We start from the raw sequence: 23,135 nt of genomic DNA, 5'->3' as shown, positions 1-23,135 counted from the left end.
CCTAAAGGGGTGTACACACGGGGCGATTCTTCTAAGCGATTTTGACTGCATCATCAAAATCGCTTGGAAAGTTTGCCTGAATCTCCCCTTGTGTACACAGCAGCCGTTAGTGATACGTGGCCCTGCAGCGTCGCTATCGCCTAGCCAAAAGACACTGGTAGGCAATAATATTTTGACTAGACACTGCAGTGTCTCTTTGAATGCACATGGGCTGCTGCTGGGGATGGCAGCCGGCTTATCTCCGGCAGCTGACTAAGTAAAATTGCTTAGTCAAAATCTCCCAGCTAGTTCCCCATGTGTACACCCCTTTAATCTTTAATAAGTCTTCTGAGTAGCTTTTGGCCTCCCTGGATGGATTCTTAATTCAGCTTATTAGCAAATCCTACTAAGTATGGTCAAGAATTCATACCATCTATCCAAGAGTTGTGACAGGAGTCACAAGTATAAGATTTAAAACTCTGGAGGCCATTGTTGAGGCCTACAGAGTATGCAAAATTTGGGCCAATTTACTCATTTTCATCCTCATAATTTTGCATCTATGGCCAGAATGACCCAATTCTGGAATGAACGTGTTCCTTAAGTAAACATTTTCTATAACACTTGCTGTGTTTGTTTTTCCTGTCAATCAGTCGTTCTTATCTATATGACTTTTTGGCACAAATAATGAATAAATATCAGGTTAAATACAGCTGATAAGAGCAATGTGTTCATTGGTTGGTGAGATAATCTTACCAGTACAAAGCTGTCTTGTCTTTATAAAAGCGGGTTGTACAGTGATTATCTCTCAGCTGGTAGTTCTGGACTGGAATCTGTCACCATGAAGTGGATGGTCATCTTCTTATTCATTTGCCTTCATTTATCTGAGGGACAAGTAAGGTGAGCTTATTACACATCTGAAGCTTAAATGAAAGAACTATATACAAGAAAGAGTTCTGTTGGGGCAGCCCAGTGTTTCTCAGACCTTAATTCTTAAAAAAATAGATTTTGACGAACTTGCTACTAATACATTCTTTTTACAGTATTGCACTATTGCTAGTACATTGAATGTATCTGTAGTTTATATGGTGGAAATACCTTTTTTGAATTTGTCTCAGGTAACGCATTTTGAAAGGAGTATGGGTCATAGGGTCCACACTATAAAGGTCGACATACATTAGGTCAACCACTAAAGGTCGACAAGGCTTAGGTCGGCATGGTTGGAAGGTCGACATGAGTTTTTCAAGTTTTTTGTTCTGAATGTTGACCCAAGTTGACATGGACACCATATTAGTGTACCACGTCCCTCACTGAGCTCAGCATACTATTGTATTCTCCCTCCATGCCCTAGTGGATGGTAGGGTATGAAATACCGGTACTCTTTACCTAGAACGGCGCCCGTCGCGGGCATCGCGGGTACATTTATGCCTGCCCGCGACGCGACCGACGCGATGCCCGCGATTTTCCCATTGAAAACCATGTTAAACCTGAAAAATCGCGTCGGTCGCGTCGCGGCCGGCCATAAACGTACCCGCGATGCCCGCGACGCGATGCTCCCGATTTCCCATAGGAAGCAATGTTAAAAGCCGCGATGGACCCGATTTTAGTGTTAAATGCCTCAATCCACCCGATTTGGCCATAGGAATCAATGTTAAATGGGCTACAGAGCCCATTAACCCTTAAATGTCCCCCCAAATTTTTAACGCCACCCCACGATCAACGCCAACCCGAAGCGTGGCGAGCGCAGCGAGCCCGCGAGGGGCGGCGGTACGCGTCCTCCGACCTTTTCATGCCCTACTATCCACGTCGGCGTGGTGTGAGAATAGAATAGTGTGGCGAGCGCAGCGAGCCACCGAGCCCGAAGCGTGGCGAGCGCAGCGAGCCCCGCGAGGGGACGCGGATACCTTCACAGGTAAGCGCGTCCCCTCGCGGGCTTCACAGGTGTCCGTGGCCACGCGGACACCTGTGAAGCCCGCGAGGGGACGCGTATAACTGTGAAGGTATCCGCGTCCCCTCGCGGGGCTCGCTGCGCTCGCCACGCTTCGGGCTCGGTGGCTCGCTGCGCTCGCCACACTATTCTATTCTCAACTCCACGCCGACGTGGATAGTAGGGCATGAAAAGGTCGTAGGACGCGTACCGCCGCCCCTCGCGGGCTCGCTGCGCTCGCCACGCTTCGGGTTGGCGTGGATCGTGGGGTGGCGTACAAAAATTGGGGGGACATTTAAGGGTTAATTGGGGCTATTTGGGCTCTGTAGCCCATTTAACATTGATTCCTATGGGAAAATCGCGGGCATTGAGGCATTTAACGCTAAAATCGCGGTCAATCAGGCTTTTTAACATTGTTCTCTATGGGAAAATCGCGGTAATCGCGGGTACCCGATTTTGATGTACCCGCGATTTACCCGCGATTTACCCGCGATGCCGCGATTACCGCGATTTTACCCGCGATGCCCGCGATTTCAATCGTGGGCGCCGTTCTAGGTAAAGAGTACCGAAATACCACCTGTTTTGAAAAAAAAACTGTGAAAAACTCTAGTTGACCTTTTTGACAGTCAATCTTTCCATCGTCGACCTAGTGATTGTATCGACCTTTGTGACCATGTCAGCTTAGCCATGTTGACCCATTCCATGTGTCGATCTAAGCCCTGTCAACCTTTAGTACCCCATTGAAAGATGCTACTGCAAAGTCTGTTTACAGGGTTTCATAGTATATATTTGCTATATTAGCCCAAGCCATCAAAATCTTTAAATAAATAAATTCCTCTTGGGTACTCTTTACCTAGATGGGCGCCCGCGATTGAAATCGCGGGCGTCGGGGGTAAAAATTGCGGTCATCGCGGCCATCGCGGGTAAATCGCGGGTACATAAAAATCTGCTACCCGCGATGACCGCGATTTTCCCATAGGGAACAATGTTAAAAAGGCTGATTGAGCGCGATTTTCATGGAAAATGCCTCAATGCCCGCGATTTGGCCATAGGAATCAATGTTAAATGGGCCACAGAGCCCAAATAGGCACAATTAACCCTTAAAATGTCCCCCCAAATTTTTAACGCCTACCCACGATCCACGCCAACCCGAAGCGTGGCGAGCGCAGCGAGCCCGCGAGGGGCGGCGGTACGCGTCCTCCGACCTTTTCATGCCCTACTATCCACTAGGGCGTGGAGTGAGAATAGAATAGTGTGGCGAGCGTAGCGAGCCACCGAGCCCGAAGCGTGGCGAGCGCAGCGAGCCCCGCGAGGGGACGCGGATACCTTCACAGGTAAACGCGTCCCCTCGCGGGCTTCACAGGTGTCCGCGTCGCCACCGACACCTGTGAAGCCCGCGAGGGGACGCGTATAACTGTGAAGGTATCCGCGTCCCCTCGCGGGGCTCGCTGCGCTCGCCACGCTTCGGGCTCGGTGGCTCGCTACGCTCGCCACACTATTCTATTCTCACTCCACGCCCTAGTGGATAGTAGGGCATGAAAAGGTCGGAGGACGCGTACCGCCGCCCCTCGCGGGCTCGCTGCGCTCGCCACGCTTCGGGTTGGCGTGGATCGTGGTGTGGCGTTAAAAATTTGGGGGGGCATTTAAGGGTTAATTGTGCTTATTTGGGCTCTGTGGCCCATTTAACATTGATTCCTATGGCCAAATCGGGTCCATTGAGGCATTGAACATTAAAATCGTGTCCATCGGGCCTTTTAACATTGATTCCTATGGCAAATCGGGAGCATCGCGTCGCGGGCATCGCGGGTACATTTATGGCCGGCCGCGACGCGACCGACACGATTTCCATGTTTAACATGGGTTTCAATGGGAAATCGCGGGCATCGCGTCGGTCGCGTCGCGGCCAGACATAAATGTACCCGCGATCACCACGACGGGCGCCCATCTAGGTAAAGAGTACCTCCTCTTGTTTATATTTCTATGATATGTGGAAAAACTAACATGAGTAAACGAATGTGTGAACGAATAATGATAGAACTATGCATCTTCTTTTTTCGAAGAGTCCCACTGAAGAGACTGAAATCCATACGAGAGACCTTGAAGGAGAAAGGTGTTCTTCAAGACTTTGTGAAAACTCACATAAAAGAACCAGCTCTAAAATATGGCCTCAATAGGCCCAACAGCTTTGGAGTTGCCTATGAGCCTATGTACTTAGATGTAAGTACAAACTATATACAGTATATATATATATATATATATATATATACAAGGTAAGTAGGTGCGGCACTCAGCTTTCTCATCCAAATAAAGAAATGACGACAGGACCAAGTCGACGTGTCGTGTCAACGTTTCAGTGCTTTTATTTGTGCACTATCATCAGGATACCTGGTATCCTGATGATAGTGCACAAATAAAAGCACTGAAACGTTGACACGACACGTCGACTTGGTCCTGTCGTCATTTCTTTATTTGGATGAGAAAGCTGAGTGCCGCACCTACTTACCTTGTGAACATGCTTACTTGAAGCTGTGGGGCACCAGTGAAAGCTTCTAGTGCAACAGGAGTGCCGGTCCACCTGGATCTCTATATATATATATATATATGTGTGTGTGTGTGTTGTATTACATATACTGTGTATATATTATTCGATCATGTTTTTTTTTTTTTGTCTTCCAGAACTATTATTTTGGTGAAATCAGCATTGGGACACCTCCCCAGAATTTTCTTGTTGCTTTTGACACTGGTTCCTCCAATCTATGGGTTGGTTCTACATACTGTCAAAGTCCAGCCTGCAGTAGGTACTATTTAATGCTGGGTAGGGTCAAGTGGGCAAAGTACATCTGTTTATTAAATGTTCCAGAAGTGTTTTAAAAAAAAAAAAAAATATATATATATATATATAATAAGGAATATAGTATGATATGTCAAGCAAAGCTTTTAAATGATCAGTCTATGCTTGGTGTTGGCTGCAAGTTTACTATTTCTATGTCTTGTAAATCACTTTATACTACACTGAGATAAAAATGAATAATGTTCATTGAATCTATATCAAAGTGTTGTAATTTAAGTCGATTGCCTTCAGTGTTAACCTTCAACAAACTGAGGAGGGTATTCCATGTTGGCCAATATTCCACCAGGTGGAAATATCGGCCATCAGTATTCAATCCCGGCCAAAAACAGCTGGGACTGGCCCAGGCAGATTTGACTGTGTTAAAAGTCGAATCTGCATTGTCAAAAATGTCCACCGGATTGTTGATTCCGCATCCGGTTTTGACTATTGGCGACTGTTTTTGCTGATGCACAGACATTCCAACTGTCGGAATCTATTCCGACAACTGGACCCGACATTGAATAGGTCGCATGTAAAGTCAACCTATTCTTGTCAGATTTATGCCTGGCGGATGTAATGGGCGGGATTACATACCACCCTTAGGTTATACACTATAATAAGACTGCTGTATACACACACATTCCCCAATATTCCATGAATGATGATATTATGCTATTTGTACATTTTTAGCCAATCACCCACTGTTCAATCCTGAACAGTCATCCACATATAGCTCCAATAACCAACAGTTTGCAATGTCCTATGGAAGTGGCAGCATGACTGGAGTGTTGGGTTATGACACAGTCACTGTAAGTAACCACAAACTATGGAGTTTCCTAAAAGCATTTTTATGTATATTTCAAAATTATTTGAGAAATGTAATCATTAAGGTGAACTAATCATTATATCATAAACGGGACATGGTCGACAAAGCCAAACATTTGACACAAGCAAATGGTTGACATTTAAAAATATCGACATGAGTTTTCCATATTTTTTCGGTGTCAATTTGCCGATTGCAGCACATGGACCCGAAATGAATGTACTGAATATGCTCACTTCTCTCACCTATGCTTCAGGCACTTTACCATTCCCAATCAGAGTCCATGTGGAAGTATGACCTTTTGTTCATGACAACATTGTGATTGTCGACCATCTTGTGATGACCTATTGACTGTCTACCTATACACTGTTTTTACAATTATGGGCGGTATTCAATGAGCCTGATTCGCCAGGTTTTTATGGCGAATTTGTGCTGTTTGTCGAATTTCTGACTAAAACGGTGAATCACCCTATTCAATGACCAGATGGCGAATACATTTCAAGGTTTTTTTCGCCATGATTCACCGTGTAGCAATCGCTATCTTTTTATGGAGAAGTGGAATGTGAACTTTTAAAATAAAGTGTTTTGTTTTTTACATTTGGTGTCAAAAAATCAGGAATTTTATTCTGAGGAGGGGCATGCTACTTTTATTCATGTGCTGTAAGCACATGAATATATATTTAATTTTAAAAAAAATATATTTTTTATTTTTTATTTTTTTTACACAGCAGCCAGCAGGGGGCGCCGGAGCCGCTCATTACATATTCATATATTCACTGCACCCGATCGTTACGATCGGGTATAGTGAATATAGGTCCCCTGCTGGCACCCCCGGGGGGCAGCCTGTGCTGCCTGGCACCCGGGGAGCCCACCTAACCCCCACAAACGTTCTGGGCTAGGCAGAGAGACTTCCATCTCTCTGCCTGCCACCGTCCTCAGGCTCCCTGCGGCATACGCCGCAGGAGCTCATATATTCGCCAGTCAGGGGCAGCGAGCCCCTGACACGTTGAATACCGGAGCCCGCCGGCTCCGGAACGTGGCGAATGTGCAGCGAATCCTAAAAAGGATTCGCTGCACCTCGCAGGTATTCTCATTGAATACCGCCCTATATCTATTTGTTACAGTGTCTGTGATCTTGGTTGTGGAATGAGAGTTTACAGGAATAAAAACTCCCCATTGACTGGACATTTAAGGATAAACAGTATAGCTTAATTTTCAAATAATTGTGGGAATCCAGGCCCACTCCAAAGTGGACCTGTCAAATACACATAAGGCACAAGCCAATTAGTGGGCTGCTCCAGCAAGCAGTCTATCAATCTCCCTGTCATCATCCAAAACGTATCTTCACAATACACTGGCTTCTAATGAATTGATAAACTACATTCTTACATTCATTCATATATTATTCATTCATTCATTATTCATACATTAATTTAACCTACATAATGAATTGCTCCACTGCAGGCATGTAATAGAAGAACTTAAAAATAACATATTACTTAGCAATATATAGAGCTACTTTTTGGAGATCCCTCAGACTTCCTCTGTAGTGAAATCAAACCAGGGGGAAATGACTGTGATGACCGTGGACCAGTAGGGACCATTATTCCATCAATGACTGAACCTTGGATCAAAGATGGCTCAAGCCCTGTGAATGGTCCATAACCCATCCATCGCTAGACATTCCTTAAGAGTTATTGTGCCAGATGTATCAAGCTTCAAAAAGTGATAAAGAGGAGAGTGATAAACAGCCAGCCAATCAACAGCTACCTGTTAGTTTTCACACACAGCCTGTGACATGGCAGTTAGGAGCTGACTGGCTGGCTGTTTATCACTCTCCATTTTATCACTTTTTGAATCTTGATACATCTGGCCCCTGGTTGCTTAATCTCTCCTCTACCCCTCCCTTTACCCACGACAGCCCTGGATTTAATATATTCCGATTTTATATTCATGTGTTTTTAACTCATTATCTGGCATTATTCATTCTTTGATATTTTGTAGGTACAAGGTCTGTCTATTCAAAACCAGGAGCTGGGTCTGAGTGTCACTGAGCCTAGTAGCTTCTTCTATTATGCCAAATTTGATGGGATATTTGGCATGGCCTATCAGTCATTGGCAGCAGAAAGAGCCACAACTGCTGTCCAGGGTCTGATACAACAAAATCTTATCCCACAGCCACTTTTCAGCTTCTATCTCACTGGGTAAGAACTTGCAGTTTACTTAAATCATATTAGAGGACCAAAGCATGGAACAATGTTAAAGCATTGAATTGGAGCAGCAATGCAATGTAAAATAAACATTAACCAAGTAGACAGATGTGAATTTAGACCTGTGTCCTTTGTCCTAAGACTTGCTGTCCATCCCCCTGCATGTCCAAGAAATTGGAACAACTGGTTTGGACCATAAACTCCCCCACTCAGTGATGAGGCTGCATTTCTTTTAAAATGTTTCAGTATTTGTAACCCCTGCCTTTCCAGTATGCCACAATAGTATATTACTTTCCCCTTCAGTGATTGCACCATGTCCCCTCACCTTTCATTTCCATTATTATATCACTTAATTTTAGCATATTAGATCAATATACCTCTCACTGAATGTAGCAGGTCTGGTCTGCATACCACATTATTACACCATCACTCACTTACTGCATTGTATATAAGTGACCCAGGCTTATTGATTGTAGCAAGACCCATTGCCTAAACCAGCCATTATTTTCCTCCATCACCACATTTTATAATACCCATTATTACACCCCTCAGTTAGTGACTGTATTGATTACACCAGGGGTGTCCAAACTTTTTGCGACAAGGGCCAGATTTGGTGAAGTGTAAATGTGTGGGGGCCAACCATTCAGCCTGACATTCTTTGAATCTTTAATCACATCAGAATGGTCCCCCACTCTGCCCCTATTCACTCTATGTCCACCAGCCTGCCCCTTCACTGTATTTCTCCCAGCCTGCCCCATTCACTGTATGTCCCCCCAGCCTGCTCCTCCTTCACTGTATGTTCCCCACTCTGTCCCCCAGCCTGCTCCCCTTCTCTGAATGGCCATCACTGCCTCCATTCACTGTATGTCCCCCAGCCTGACCCTCCTTCACTGTATGTCCCCCACTCTGCCCCCTCCTTTCTCTGTATGTTTCCCAGCCCCTTGTGTGAGCCAGAGGAAGGAGAGACAAAGCAGGCACTGCAAGGACAGGAGATGCTTGGGCTCCCGCTGCTGCCCTCCTCTGCTCTGCATGTTACGGGAGCAAGCTTCCCCCTTGCTGCCCCCCTCCCCAAACACTGCTGTCACTGTGATTTTGGAGTAGGGTGATATACGATTGCAGCAGCAGGGGTAGGAAGCCAAACACATCTGACTGTGGCGGCCGTCACCTCCTCACTGCAGCAGCCAGTAAGGTAAAGGCGCTCTCGCCGGGGCCCCACCTTTAGTGTCCTGTGCTGTGCTTCCCACATCTGAAGCTCTGCCCGCTTCCAGCTGGAGGCTGCGGGCCACTTGAAATGACAGCACGGGCCGCAATTGGCCCCCGGGCCTGACTTTGGACATGCCTGGATTACACTGTATAAAAGTGTCTGCCCATCTCACTGACTGTAGTGCATGCTACAATCAGTGAGGAGGTGGAGGCACTGATATATATTAAATGGATAATGGAGTCACACTAAAGGCACTGAATATTATTATTATATTAAATGCAGTTAGTAACTAAGAGGTGCAATAATGGGTAGAATAAGGAATGGGGGATGTGCTACAATTTGTGTGTGTGTGTGTGTGTGTGTGTGTGTGTGTGTGGGGGGACTTATATATAACCCATACCTAATACTCTAATGTGGCAGCGAGAATCCATTCGAGAAAAATCAGCCCTTTCTGGCTTGTGCGGGCTGCTGCCATTACAGTCCGTATAAGTCAGGCTGTTCAGCGCTTGCTCATGTCTAGTCAAGTGGTTCTAGATATGTGCCCATAAAAAACTTTATTAAAAAATGTATGCAGCCATAGAGATAATTGGGGAAGATGTACTGTATTATAGTGGTGCTTTTCATGCCGCTACAACACTTCCTTCATTACCGAGGTAAAAAAGGAAGGGACAATAACAAGATATATTAATATCTTGTTAGCCGGAGTCGGAGAGTAAAAACTCCCCCATTCCGGCCATGGGGCCCTCCCCCCCCCCCCCCCCACCACCATTAATAAAACAGCTACAAAATGGACCTAATTCATACCACATCGCAGGGTAGGGCAATGCAGGTGGGGCTGATATAAAATGTGCTGAGAGAGTTAGATTTGGGTTGGTATGTTTAAACTGAAATCTAAATTGCAGTGTAAGAATAAAGCAGCCAGTATTTACCCTTCACAGAAACAAAATAAGTCCCTCAAATCTTTGCACATGTCACATTTGCCTCACCTGCAGTGCAGCATGGTTTTGTCCATCTGCAAACAAAACGGGCCATGTGATCGGGTCGGAATTTGACACAAGGGGCGGGATGTTGTAACATCCGCAGCCCCCCTTCACCGGGCATCGCATATATGCTGTAACATATGCTGTTATTAACTCAAGGGACAGCTCTTGCGAAAAGAGCTGTCCCTTGCGATGCGGTGCCGGCACTGGACTTCCGGGTCTGTGATAGGCTTCTGCAGGGAATCGCCAGCTTCGCGTTGCAAATGCGGAGGCACAGTACAGCATACAGAAATGCGGTAAAAACCCTGATAACGGGGTTTTTACTACATTTCTGTGATAGAGAATCGCCCCCAATGTGAGTAAAGTGCAATCAAGGAGATTACTAGACTCTTCAGGAAGTCAGGAAGATTGCTACAAATTCAGGGAGTCTCCCTGGCAATCAGGGAGAGTTGGCAAGTATGGAACATACCAATGTTTCCAGGAAATTTTTCTAAATTTGCAAACTTTATAGATACAAACGCTTGGGATAATCAAAGGGAAAATTATATTATAAAAATGAGGGAGTTAGAAATATAAAAGTATTCTGTTTTATATGTTCCTGCCTGAGTAGCAGTGTTTTACTAGTTATTATTATCACTATCAATTACAGGGTCTAACAAAATACATACATACTGTAGTTACATAGTTATATATTAGTTAAGGCTGAATAAAGACATGCATCCATTGAGTTCAACCTTGGTTAGCATGTATGATCTATTAGCTTCATCCCTTATTATACGTTGTGTATTCTGATATATTTAAAAACAGATTTTGATTATTGTATTTACCCCTGGATGTTTTAACCCTATAGATTTTTGTCCAACCTTATTTTAAATGTATTTATTGTGTCTGGTGACACCACATCTCCAGGAATAGAGTTCCACAATTTGGCTGCCCTGACCGTAAAACAAAAAATTAATTCTAAGGGAACGAAATCTCTCCTCTAGTCTAGTCTAAACCCATGTCCACGTGTCATAGAGTCCTTCCTCAAAACAAAAATGGTGCCTAACAGTTCCTTATATTGGCCCCTGATATATTTGTACATGTTTAGCATTTCTCCCCTTAAACGTCTCTTTTCTAGCATAAACAGTCCTAATTTGTTTAATCTGTCTTCATATATTTAATTCTTCAACCCCTTTATTAACTTTGTGGCTCTTCTTTGGACTTTTTCCAGTTCTTCTGTCCTTTTTCTTAGTGTGGGGCCCAGAATTGTACACTAGATGTGATCAAACCAATGCTTTGTACAGTGGCATAATTACATTTTGAGTCGCTAGTCTCCACACCCCTTCTTATACATGCTATTATCCTGTTCGCCTTATTTATTCCTACATGGCACTGAGCACTACACCCCAGTTTGTTATCAATTTGGACTCCTAGATCATTTTCCAGTTCTGATTTACCCAGTTGCCACCCCGCTTAGGTTATAACTAGCACATTGGTTATGATTCCCAAGATGCATTACCTTGCATTTATCCAATCTCATTATCCAATTTTTTGCCTTCTAGTTTATTAAGATTGCTGTGAAGCGTGAAGATATCCTTGATTGTTCTAATTACTCTGCTCAGTTTTGTGTCATCAGCAAAAATTAAAACATTGCTGAGTATACCCACCCCAATATAACTAATATATATATGTGTAATAAAAGGGGCCCTAGGACTGACCCCTGTTGCACTCAACTTAGTACTGGTATCATACTTGATACTGCACAGTTTACAATAACTTTCTGTTCTCTACTCTGCGGCCAGTTTCCTGCCCATCTACAACTTTTCACCCCTAGTCCCAAATCCTCCAATTTATTTATTAATCTCTTATGTGGCACCATATCAAAAGTCTTATCAAAATCCAGATAGATCATGTCTCGAGCATTTCCATTGTCTAGGTTGTTGCTGACTTCCTCATAAAAGCCTAATACATTTGTTTGGCAAAAGTGATTTTTCCCAAACCCATGTTGGTTAATACTGATTATACTATGGAGCTCTAAATACAGTGGTGGTTCCTGCTATAGGGCTGCAGGACTGCAGCCCCTCCACTTAAAAGCTCAACACCAAAAGGTACAGACAGAGAGCACTAGGGCTCCAGTGCTTCCCCCCACGATTGCGCACCCCCCACGTGCAATCTTGCGCACCAACCTGCATGGGCTACCTCCAGAGCTCTGATGCAGGCTGTCTGTGTCACTGATAGCCTCCTCTTACAGGCTCCAGCAGCAGCAGGACAGACACAGCAACAACCCAACCCTGTGGGCATAGGCGAATCTAGGGGGTGGTCCGGGGGTGCACAGGACCACCCATTAGCCCATTTTGTAGCTGAGGGATGGGGCTTTCCAACGAGCCCAGCCCCGTGTCTCTAGCCCCCTGGGAACCGGAGATACGGAAAGGCAAAGCTGGAACGTTTTCCCTATAGGATAACATTCCAACCCCCACCCAGTTCAACCGCTGCCAGTTCCCTGTTCGGCATCACTGAAGCTTGAGGTTGATCTCAGTCGAACCCAAATCGCTGGGCCTTCAATCTGATACCAGGCTAGATTCATATGGGTTAATTGGTTCCAGGGATATTGAAGTTAAACCGTTTTTTTTTTTTTTTCTTAAATGTAATTTCATGATTGTTTATGTTCTTTGAGGGCAGATTTCTCTAGAACCAAACAGTCCAGTTTCACGGGACTAAAATCATTTGAAGCCAACTCAAAAGTTCTTCAATATGATACTGGTCTCCTGTAAATGGGTCAGTTGGTTCCGAAGATATAGCTGGTTGGTTAAAGTGGGGTAGGGAGAGGGGAGTGGTTGTCTCTCCCCCTCACACCAGAAAATGCAGGGACTAGACTGGTGTATAAGGGGTCAGCCTTGGAATGTCCCTGCATGATCCTGGGACCATATTCCCGGGTAAATCCCTGCATTTTCTGTTGTGAAAGGGGTATGTTTTTAAACAGCCGTGACCTGCAGTGCTCTGAATACAGCCGGGCAGCCCCCTGCTCTCTGCCCAGCTGTCAATGACTGTCACCCCTGCAGCTTCCACTCCAATTCTTCTCCCCGATATCAACTCAGTCCGCCCCCCCCCTTTAATCATGTGGTGCCGGCGCCCGGCGTGCTCCCCCGATGTCACGCACAACAACAGCGCGCACAATATTTCAAATGTCCACTCGGGTACAGGGGACACCAGGAGGGGAGTGGGAGCGTGCTCTGCGCTGCGCTCTGCTCCTCTGCCCATAGAAGCAGCTGCACCGCGGCATCTCTCCCTGCAGCAGCAGCGAAGGCTCATATAAAACTTTACAGTAAGTGGCACTTTTGGGGACATTGCTTAAGGGACGCTACAAGTGGCGGTATGTGGGGGCATTACGCATAATGTGTGGCTTAATGTGTAAGGGGCATTACGGTGTGCAGCATCATGTGTAAGTGGCATTATGTGTGCAGCAATATGTGTAAGGGACATTATGTGTGCAGCATCATGTGTAATGGGTACTATGGTGCGCGGCATCATGTGTAATGGGTACTATGGTGTGCGGCATCATGTGTAATGGGTACTATGGTGTGCGGCATCATGTGTAATGGGTATTATGGTGCCATTAAGCAAGAACCCACTAGCAATGAGCATGTAGGTAAGCAGCACTTATGTGGCAAATACAGGGGCGGATCCAGAATAAAATGACAGGGGGGGCACCATGATAAAAGGGTTTGGGTGGGGGAGGGGTGGTGTTAGTGGTGCCAGTGTACATGCTAAGAGAGCGGCAGGAGAGGGTGGGAATGGAATTAAAAATAGGCCCTGGCATTTAAAGTACGCAGGCCCACCATGGCGACAAAAGTGAAGGATGTAGTTGTGCGCGCGCCAAAGGCGCGTTTCGGAAAAGGGTGTGTGGCCACTCAACAGGGGGCGTGTCAACACCATATACAACTTCTACACATCATGCAACAAAATACTAGACCCCATTATACTTGCCCCTTACACATGATGCCAAATGGAATGAGCCAAAATTGACATAATGCCACATGGATTGAGCCAAAATTGAAATAATGCCACATGGATTGTGTCAAAATTCACATAATGCCACATGGATTGAGCCAAAATTTACATAATAACACACACGGATTGAGCCAAAATTCACATAATGCCAAATGGATTGTGTCAAAATTCACATAATGCCACACGGATTGAGCCAAATGCATAAAATGCCATATGGATTGAGCCAAAATTCACATAATGCCACACGGATTGAGCCAAAATTCACATAATGCCACACGGATTGGGAAAAAATTCACATAATGCCACACGGATTAAGACAAAATTCACATAATGCCACATGGATTGAGCCAGAATTCACATAATGCCACACAGATTAAGCCAAAATTCACTTCATAAACAGGGACATTGTCCACCAAAGGCTCGCATTAAACATTTACACCATAATGTCCATTACACATTAAGTTACACGCCATTATGTCCATTATGTGTTATGCCAAACACCATAATGCCTATTAAAAATTATGCTACATAAGTGCTGCTTCTCTACATGCTTGGATTTCATGCTCATTGCCAAGGGGGAATAAATGCTCGTGGTAAATGGGGGACAGCCACCGCCAGGCAGAAGTGATAGCCACTGACAGTGGCAGAGCCTGGCTGTATTCAGAGCACTGCAGGTCCCGGCTATTTGAAATAATACCCTTTTCACACCAGAAAATGCATTCCCAGGTGGGCCCCTTTTACACCAGCCTAGTCCCTGCATTTTCTGGTGAAAGGGGGGAGAGAAAACCACCACTCCCCCCTTTAACCAGTTATCTCATGTAACCGGCTATATCTTCGGAACCAACTAACCCATTTACATGAGACAAGTATTATATTGAAGAACTTTTGAGTGGGCTTAGATTGATTTTGGTTCCGTAAAACTGGAACTTTTGGTTCCAGAGTAATCTGCCCTCAAAGAACATGATCAGCCATGAAATTATATTTCAAAAATAAAAAAATCGGTTTACACGCAATATCTCTGGAACCGATTGACTGATTTGGACCAGCCTGATATCATAATGAAGGCCCAGCGATTTGGAATTGAATGACATCAACCACAAGCTTCTGCGATGCCAGGCCGGGAACTGGCAGCCGTCGGAACCGGGTGGGGGTCAGAATTGACGGGTCCCATATTATCATATAGGGAAAAAACGTTACAGGTTTGCCAGGCGATATCTCCGGTTCCCGGGGGGCTAGAGGCACGGGGCTGGGCTCGTTGGAAAGCCCTGGTCCTCAGCTACAAAACAAATGACAGGGGGGGCACGTGCCACTGGGCAAATATGTAATGGGAATTACGGTTTGTTATATAGTATGTAATGGGCATCATGATGTGTGACACAATGTGTAATGGGCATTATGGTGTGTGGCCTTATGTGTAATTGGCATTACGGCGTGTGGCTTTATGTGTAATGGGTATTACGGAGTTTGCTAAAATGTGTAATGGGCATTACTGTGTATGGTCTAAAGTGTAATGCCTCCTTCCCATGAGGCCACGCCCCCTTTTTGCCGCGCGGATACGCCGCGCAAAGGTCCCCCTGCCGGTATGTGTAGATCTGGGACCACCCATTACTATAATTCTAGATTCGCCTATGCCTGTGGGGAGGAGTTCAGCATGTAGTAGCTTCCTGGAAGATGCTACTGCTCATCATACACAGGGCTGGAAACTCCACCCCCTCTCGGGCTGCCAGTACATGGAGCGATCACAGCAATAGCTTCCAACAGGAAGCCATTCAGTGCAAATTGCAGGAGATACAGTGCTTTTATGGGCTGCAGCCTGTGCAGCCCGGAAGTAATTCCTCTGCAGTGAGCATGCAGTGAGACTTCAGCGAGTCACTCAGTGTGATGCAGCTGAACGAAGGTATGCATTGCACCAGAGAGGTTTTTTTTTTATAATATTTGAGCCACTTTGTATAATATTTTTTGAACTGTTAATTGTGAGTAGATCTTTATTAAGAGTAGAGATGTGCGGCGGCCACTTTTTCGGGTTTTGGTTTTGGATCTGGATCTCCCTTCGTGTTTTGGATCTGGATTGGTTTTGCCAAAACCACCCTTGCGGGTTTTGGTTTTGGATCTGGATTTATTTGGAAAAATGCTAAAAATTGCTAAAATAATAGTTTTCAGGCCTGTTTTTGCCCCTAAAGTGTTATTAAGCTCAATAACATTAGTTTCCACTCATTTCTAGACATTTTTGATCACTTCACAGCTCACAAAATCGTTTTCATTTACTGTAGTAGGGCCATAAGGTTATCCCGAGGTAGCTGGATGACTAAGCTAGGCGACAGCAGTGGGCATCACATACATGTGGACCTTACACTTCCAACCTGGCACATGTCGGAAGCAGAGCAGCACTACAGGGGCAGACATTGTGGCAGTTTAATACCCCCCCCCCCTTGTAGCTGCACTCCTCTTTTAGAACCTCCACACCATTAGCAAGAGAAGAGAACATTTGATTAGTTTAATATCTAACAAGACCCCTATCTGGCGTGAGGTCACGTGGTTTGTGAAGATACCTCATTATCAAACTTGATCAGACAGGCTAGGCGTACGTTTTCCATTTCCTCCCTCACCACTTCACCACATTGCATGTGTTCCTCCCGAAGGCACGCACTTGGTCTAGTACACTGACCATCAGCAGCTGTTGGGACTACTTGTTCCCAAACATTTATCAATCCATCCATACTATCCCAAAAGGAGGATATACTCTGGATGTCACTGATGACATCTATTCTTCCCCAATAGAGAAGGACCGATCTTCGTTCAAAGCTATACTAGTAGCTGCGCTCCTCTGGTAGAAGATCCATTCAAGTACCAAAACCCCTGTTTGGCTTGATTGAGCACTCTTCCTCATGTTCAGCCAAGGAGCAGTGGGCGTTTCGTGCAGCACTTATTTAGTCTGCAAGGTAGTATCTGAGGTAGTATCGTCACACTAGACACAGGATATATGTCGTCACACTGGACACTGGATATATGTCGTCACACTGGACACAGGATATGTCGTCAGTCGTCACACAGGACAGGACACAGGATATATGTCGTGAGTGACTTGTGACACTGGACAATGGATAAGATATAGGCCGTCACACTGGACACAGCCCCTTGTATTAATGCTGCCCCTGTACACAGTGTACTACTCAGCAGCACTGCAGCCCCTGTGTGTGAGTACTGCAGCACTGAGTTAGTTAGTTAAATCACAAAAAAAACACAGGGTTCAGGGCTAAATAAAATAAATCACAACACAGGGCTTAGGGCTAAATAAATCACATCAGGGCACGGGCCACAGGACAGCCCCTGGACAGTGGACACTGCAGCCCCTGCGTGTGAGCACTGCAGCACGACACAGGATATATGTCGTCACACTGGACACAGGATATATGTCGTCACACTGGACACAGGATATGTCGTCAGTCGTCACACAGGACAGGACACAGGATATATGTCGTGAGTGACTTGTGACACTGGACAATGGATAAGATATAGGCCGTCACACTGGACACAGCCCCTTGTATTAATGCTGCCCCTGTACACAGTGTACTACTCAGCAGCACTGCAGCCCCTGTGTGTGAGCACTGCAGCACTGAGTTAGTTAGTTAAATCACAAAAAAACACAGGGTTCAGGGCTAAATAAAATAAATCACAACACAGGGCTTAGGGCTAAATAAATCACATCAGGGCACGGGCCACAGGACAGCCCCTGGACAGTGGACACTGCAGCCCCTGCGTGTGAGCACTGCAGCACGACACAGGATATATGTCGTCACACTGGACACAGGATATATGTCGTCACACTGGACACAGGATATGTCGTCAGTCGTCACACAGGACAGGACACAGGATATATGTCGTGAGTGACTTGTGACACTGGACAATGGATAAGATATAGGCCGTCACACTGGACACAGCCCCTTGTATTAATGCTGCCCCTGTACACAGTGTACTACTCAGCAGCACTGCAGCCCCTGTGTGTGAGCACTGCAGCACTGAGTTAGTTAGTTAAATCACAAAAAAAACACAGGGTTCAGGGCTAAATAAAATAAATCACAACACAGGGCTTAGGGCTAAATAAATCACATCAGGGCACGGGCCACAGGACAGCCCCTGGACAGTGGACACTGCAGCCCCTGCGTGTGAGCACTGCAGCACGACACAGGATATATGTCGTCACACTGGACACAGGATATATGTCGTCACACTGGACACAGGATATGTCGTCAGTCGTCACACAGGATAGGACACAGGATATATGTCGTGAGTGACTTGTGACACTGGACAATGGATAAGATATAGGCCGTCACACTGGACACAGCCCCTTGTATTAATGCTGCCCCTGTACACAGTGTACTATTTAGCAGCACTGCAGCCCCTGTGTGTGAGCACTGCAGCACTGAGTTAGTTAAATCACAAAAAAAACACAGGGTTCAGGGCTAAATAAAATAAATCACAACACAGGGCTTAGGGCTAAATAAATCACATCAGGGCACGGGCCACAAGACAGCCCCTGGACAGTGGACACTGCAGCCCCTGCGTGTGAGCACTGCAGCACCTAGTTAGTTAAATCACACTACAGGGCTCAGGCCACAAGTCTACAACACAGGGCAGTGAGGGCAGGTCACGGAGCACAGCACGGAGCACATGGCACGGAGCACAGCACAGGGCAGTGAGGGCAGGTCACGGAGCACAGCACAGCACGGGGCACATGGCACGGAGCACAGCACAGGGCAGTGAGGGCACAGGTCAGGTCACGGAGCACATGGCACAGAGCACAGCACGGAGCACACGGAGCTTCCCAACCACCCTCTTCCCTCTCCAAGATTGGAGTGAAGATGGCGGGCGCGCGTGCGTCTTTTATAAGATCCCGCTCCCGCGAGAATCCGACAGCGCGATGATGACGTTCGGCCTCGTTATTGGTCCGGAATTCAGGCGGGAACACCCGAGCCGGCTCGGATCTGGCCCGGATCCCCGATATTCGGATCTGTCGGATCTCGGGGATCCGGGCCCGCTCATCTCTAATTAAGAGTATAATTTAGTGTACTTTAATTAATATTAAAGTTATTAAAAGTGTGAATTTTGCTCTGTACCTGTGTTTGTGTGCATATGAGTTTATTTACAGTAAATGCATACAAACACTGGTACAGAGCAAATCAAACTAATAACCTGCAAATATATAATGACTGTTTGCACCAAGCAGTACTCAGGAAATTGCAGCCCCCTTAAGTCTAAAGGCAGGAGCTGAAACTGTCTAAATATTTTTGGATACTGTCCCTTAAAATGTTATCAAATAATTTACACACTATTGATGTTAAAATCACAGGTCTTTAGCTGGGTCATCCCTTTTTCCTTTTTTGAATACTGGTACTACCTCTGCTATTCTCTAGTCTTTTGGCACCTTACCAGATGAAAATCAGTTCTCAAAAATGTAATACAGAGGGTTTGCTAATTCCCACTTAATTCCATTAGAACCCTTGGATGAATCCTGTCCGGACCTGGGGATTTGTTTGTTTTGATTTTGCTGAGCCTCTTTTTTTATATCAACTGTCGTGAATTCAATACTAAGTTCTAGCTGGCTTGTCCCATTTGTGGTACCTGTAAGTTTGTATACTCTTTTTGGTGATTCTAACTTTAATGAATGTTAAACAAAAACAAGCACATTACATGTTTCATGTGCTGTATTTACTTCCAACCTCATGCATGCCTAACACATATAGCAGGCAGTGTATATGGCTTCTGCTCTATGGTGCCTACAACCTACAGTACAACAGGTAGGGTATATAATAATGGGAGTGGTTTGCTTAATTAACATTTCCAAGGCAGAAATTTCCCTTCCACTTCCAGATCTCTGAGGCAGGATTTCAATTCACAAAACCTGAGCTTTCCCCCAGCAATGGCTATTAATGGATTATACAAAACTTTATATTTTCAGCATAACTAAATTAATTTGGGATTATATGGTTGAGTTTGCAGAAACACAAACTAACAAGTGAAATTTTATTTTCCCCATAACGGCATATTTGGCTGAAGGGATTGCTGAGCAGTAAGTGTCAATTTAAGCATGTCTCTTGTCTCACAGACAGTCTGGAGAGGTGATACTTGGAGGTGTGGACAGCAGCCTTTACTCTGGCCAGATTTATTGGACCCCAGTAACTGAACAGATCTACTGGCAGATTGCTATTGAAGAGTGAGTATCACACGTAAAATAGGGTTTGGGGAAGGTATAGAATAGAGGGGGGAAATATATGAAACCTTTGAGAGAGATAAAGTAGAGAAGTTACCCATAGGTACAGTGGTGAAGTATCCATTAGACATGTACTTAAGGGTAGCACTTGTTTGGGGGACGATACTTGGATGCTTGTGTTGGTACTGCCATACTGTAGCTTCTCTCGGTCTATCCCTATATATATACATATAAATATATATATATATATATATATATATATACATAGACACATATATTAAATACATATATATATGTGTGTATATATGCATTTATATATATAAATATATACTGTATATATATATATATATATACATATATATATATATATATATATGTGAAAAGAGAAGAAGGTTTCAGAGGGTGCTATATAAAGATTTATTTATTTTGACAATACTCAATGTCAAATTTAGAAAACATAAAAATACTTTAAAACATGACATAAAAGACACATATATGTATATTACAAGAGTAAACAGTTTTGGTTATACGTAGACACTTCAATTTTTTCACATGAACACTCCTTTGACAGATTGTTAGTCGCTGTTAGTACTGTTCTTTGACTGTTTGTTAGTAGGAGTTTAGTCGGTTAGGATGTACATGTCGTGGAGTATTTGCTTTATTTCTCTAACTTAGAGTGCCGCGCCAGTGTATGTATATGTATTCCCACTGCAATGGTTGGATGCGGGGGGCACTTGAGTCAGTACATTGATTAAATAGTACCGGGTATACAACGATTATATATATAATTGATCAATTATAAACTAAACCACTGTATCAGCTTCACAGGCATACTTGCACTTTTTATTGTCCCCTTCAGGTTCTCTGTTAATGGACAGGCAAGTGGCTGGTGCAGTCAGGGTTGCCAGGGCATTGTGGATACAGGGACTCCTCTACTTGCTATTCCACAGCAGTACCTGGGTAATCTCTACCAATATATTGGTGCCCAGGAAGGGCAAAACGGAGAGGTAATAATGATGCTTTTGAAAAATCACAATTTTGCTGGATATCAACCACTTTGTACCTAACTTGATTATTAAATCCTGAATCTCTTTGCACAGTACATGGTCAACTGCAACAATGTGCAGAGTCTGCCTTCTATCAGCTTCACCATCAGTGGGACACAGTTCTCTATTCCTCCCTCAGGATATATCCTACAGGTATCTTTTGAAACAATCTCTGTTCTCCCTTCATTCATTGAAATTTATAATTTTATACTGTATTTAAATAACTTATGGGGCCCATACATCAAGCAGTTATCTGGAAATGATTTGCTCTGCCAATACCTGAAATCATGTCGGAAATCCTTAAGTTGTCAATTGTGACCCAAAAATGATTGGATAGGTGGGTCTGATACGTTTAAAATGTAGGATTTTGCCGATTCCCAGACAGATTGTTAATTATGATGTCCACCTATCTGCCAAACAGCAGCTCGGAGTCAACAGAACAGGGAGTTAGTCTCTAGATGTATGGACCCAATTAGATTTGCTCAATATAATATATACCAAATTTAAGTAATTTACTATGTACATCTGTTGCAAGGGGAAAATGACTAAGATGTTCATGGCATCTGAATAACCTTCATATTTCATAATCTTTTGCAGATCAACGGATACTGTGTTGTTGGATTTGAAGCAACATATCTGCCTTCCAGAAATGGTCAGCCGCTCTGGATTCTGGGAGATGTGTTCCTTCGTCAGTACTACTCTGTCTATGACTTTGGCAACAACCAGGTTGGCTTTGCAGCCATGGCCTAATCAATAGCATACCCTAAAATACCAGAAGAAAGACCATACATAATAACATAATAAATCAGATACAGTATAACATGGCAAAAATATTCAATAATCATATAATATGTCAAGTAATATTATATTATGAAGACTGCAGGTGTGTCTATTAAGGTGGGTATATATGTATACAGCGGCTGATCGGGGTAAACACTCCCAGTTAGCCATGCTGTGTGTCCCTGGCTTGGCCTGCTCCCAACTCTATACACACATATACAATTCTGACAGGAATTCGTATTTGTATGTATGGACTTTTATGGGATTTTGTGGTCAAACATTTAAATATTAAACAGTACATAAGAATCGTCCACCCACATAAGATTCGTCCACCCGATCCTGACAACAGCAGAAGCATTATAAGCCTTGCATGGGCTAATGCTCCTGCACTGTATACAATCATTGGCCCATTCTTACCATACTTAATACAAATAATTTATGAAAGAAAATATGTACATCACCACTATAACACAATACAATATTGTGAGTCAAAAGTAAAAAGTTTCCTTAGCATTTATAGTATCTTGAAGAGAAAAATGAATGATGAATGTTGCTGTGACCAGCACATGCTGCTGTCCCTGACGACGGGGGAAAACCCCCGAAACTAGTCGGATAATAAAGGACGTTTTTACCCTTTACTGAAGTCTGTTTGAGTGCCGCTGTCTATGGAATATATATATATATATATTCCTTTTACCACCTGTGATGGGCAACTTCTCTGTTTACCTTAATGACACAATATATCATGACCCATAATATCGGCATGCTGTACATTACTACAGCCTGTATCTATGACATTCAATAGGATTCACAATCTTTAGATACTGAAGTATCAATTATATACTGTAGTATGTAATAAACAGTGCTCTGAACAAATAAACACAATTCTAATGCTATTGAATTACTGTTTACTATCATTGAACACCAAAAGCATCATGAATATAGTAAATGAAAACTAAATACACAATAAGTAACATTTAAATCTTTATATACTTTACTATTTATGAAGTTCTATTCTTATGCAGCATTTTACTCAGAGATGAACAGATATAAATATACTACATATATGAATTTACATCTTTGAAAAAGGAGATCTCCTGCAATATTTCTAACCTACAGCTGCCCTTGCCATGCAATTAACTAGATAACAATGTACTGTAA

General features: G+C 44.1%; 1 protein-coding gene across 5 annotated transcripts; it reads left to right on the top strand.

Moving 5' to 3' along the window:
• Positions 1 to 817: 817 nt before the first annotated feature.
• Positions 818 to 21,944, top strand: LOC146058884 (gastricsin-like). Of its 5 annotated transcripts, none has more exons than XM_083171093.1 (10): positions 818 to 876; positions 3,964 to 4,120; positions 4,580 to 4,697; positions 5,424 to 5,542; positions 7,561 to 7,760; positions 18,795 to 18,806; positions 20,044 to 20,151; positions 21,008 to 21,155; positions 21,249 to 21,347; positions 21,792 to 21,944. In XM_083171093.1, exons 1-10 carry the CDS (start codon positions 818 to 820, stop codon positions 21,942 to 21,944), a joined length of 1,173 nt encoding a protein of 390 aa, XP_083027219.1. The 5 variants fall into 5 exon arrangements, with proteins under 5 accessions (XP_083027219.1, XP_083027221.1, XP_083027218.1 ...); XM_083171095.1 differs by lacking the exon at positions 18,795 to 18,806 and adding an exon at positions 18,699 to 18,714 and having other exon boundaries at positions 20,048 to 20,151; XM_083171092.1 differs by lacking the exon at positions 18,795 to 18,806 and adding an exon at positions 18,684 to 18,714 and having other exon boundaries at positions 20,057 to 20,151.
• Positions 21,945 to 23,135: the final 1,191 nt, after the last annotated feature.

Source organism: Crinia signifera, chromosome 2, assembly GCF_055691185.1.
Source record: "Crinia signifera chromosome 2, ASM5569118v1, whole genome shotgun sequence".
Lineage (NCBI taxonomy): Eukaryota > Metazoa > Chordata > Amphibia > Anura > Myobatrachidae > Crinia > Crinia signifera.
This window is presented reverse-complemented; position numbering and strand designations above follow the sequence as displayed.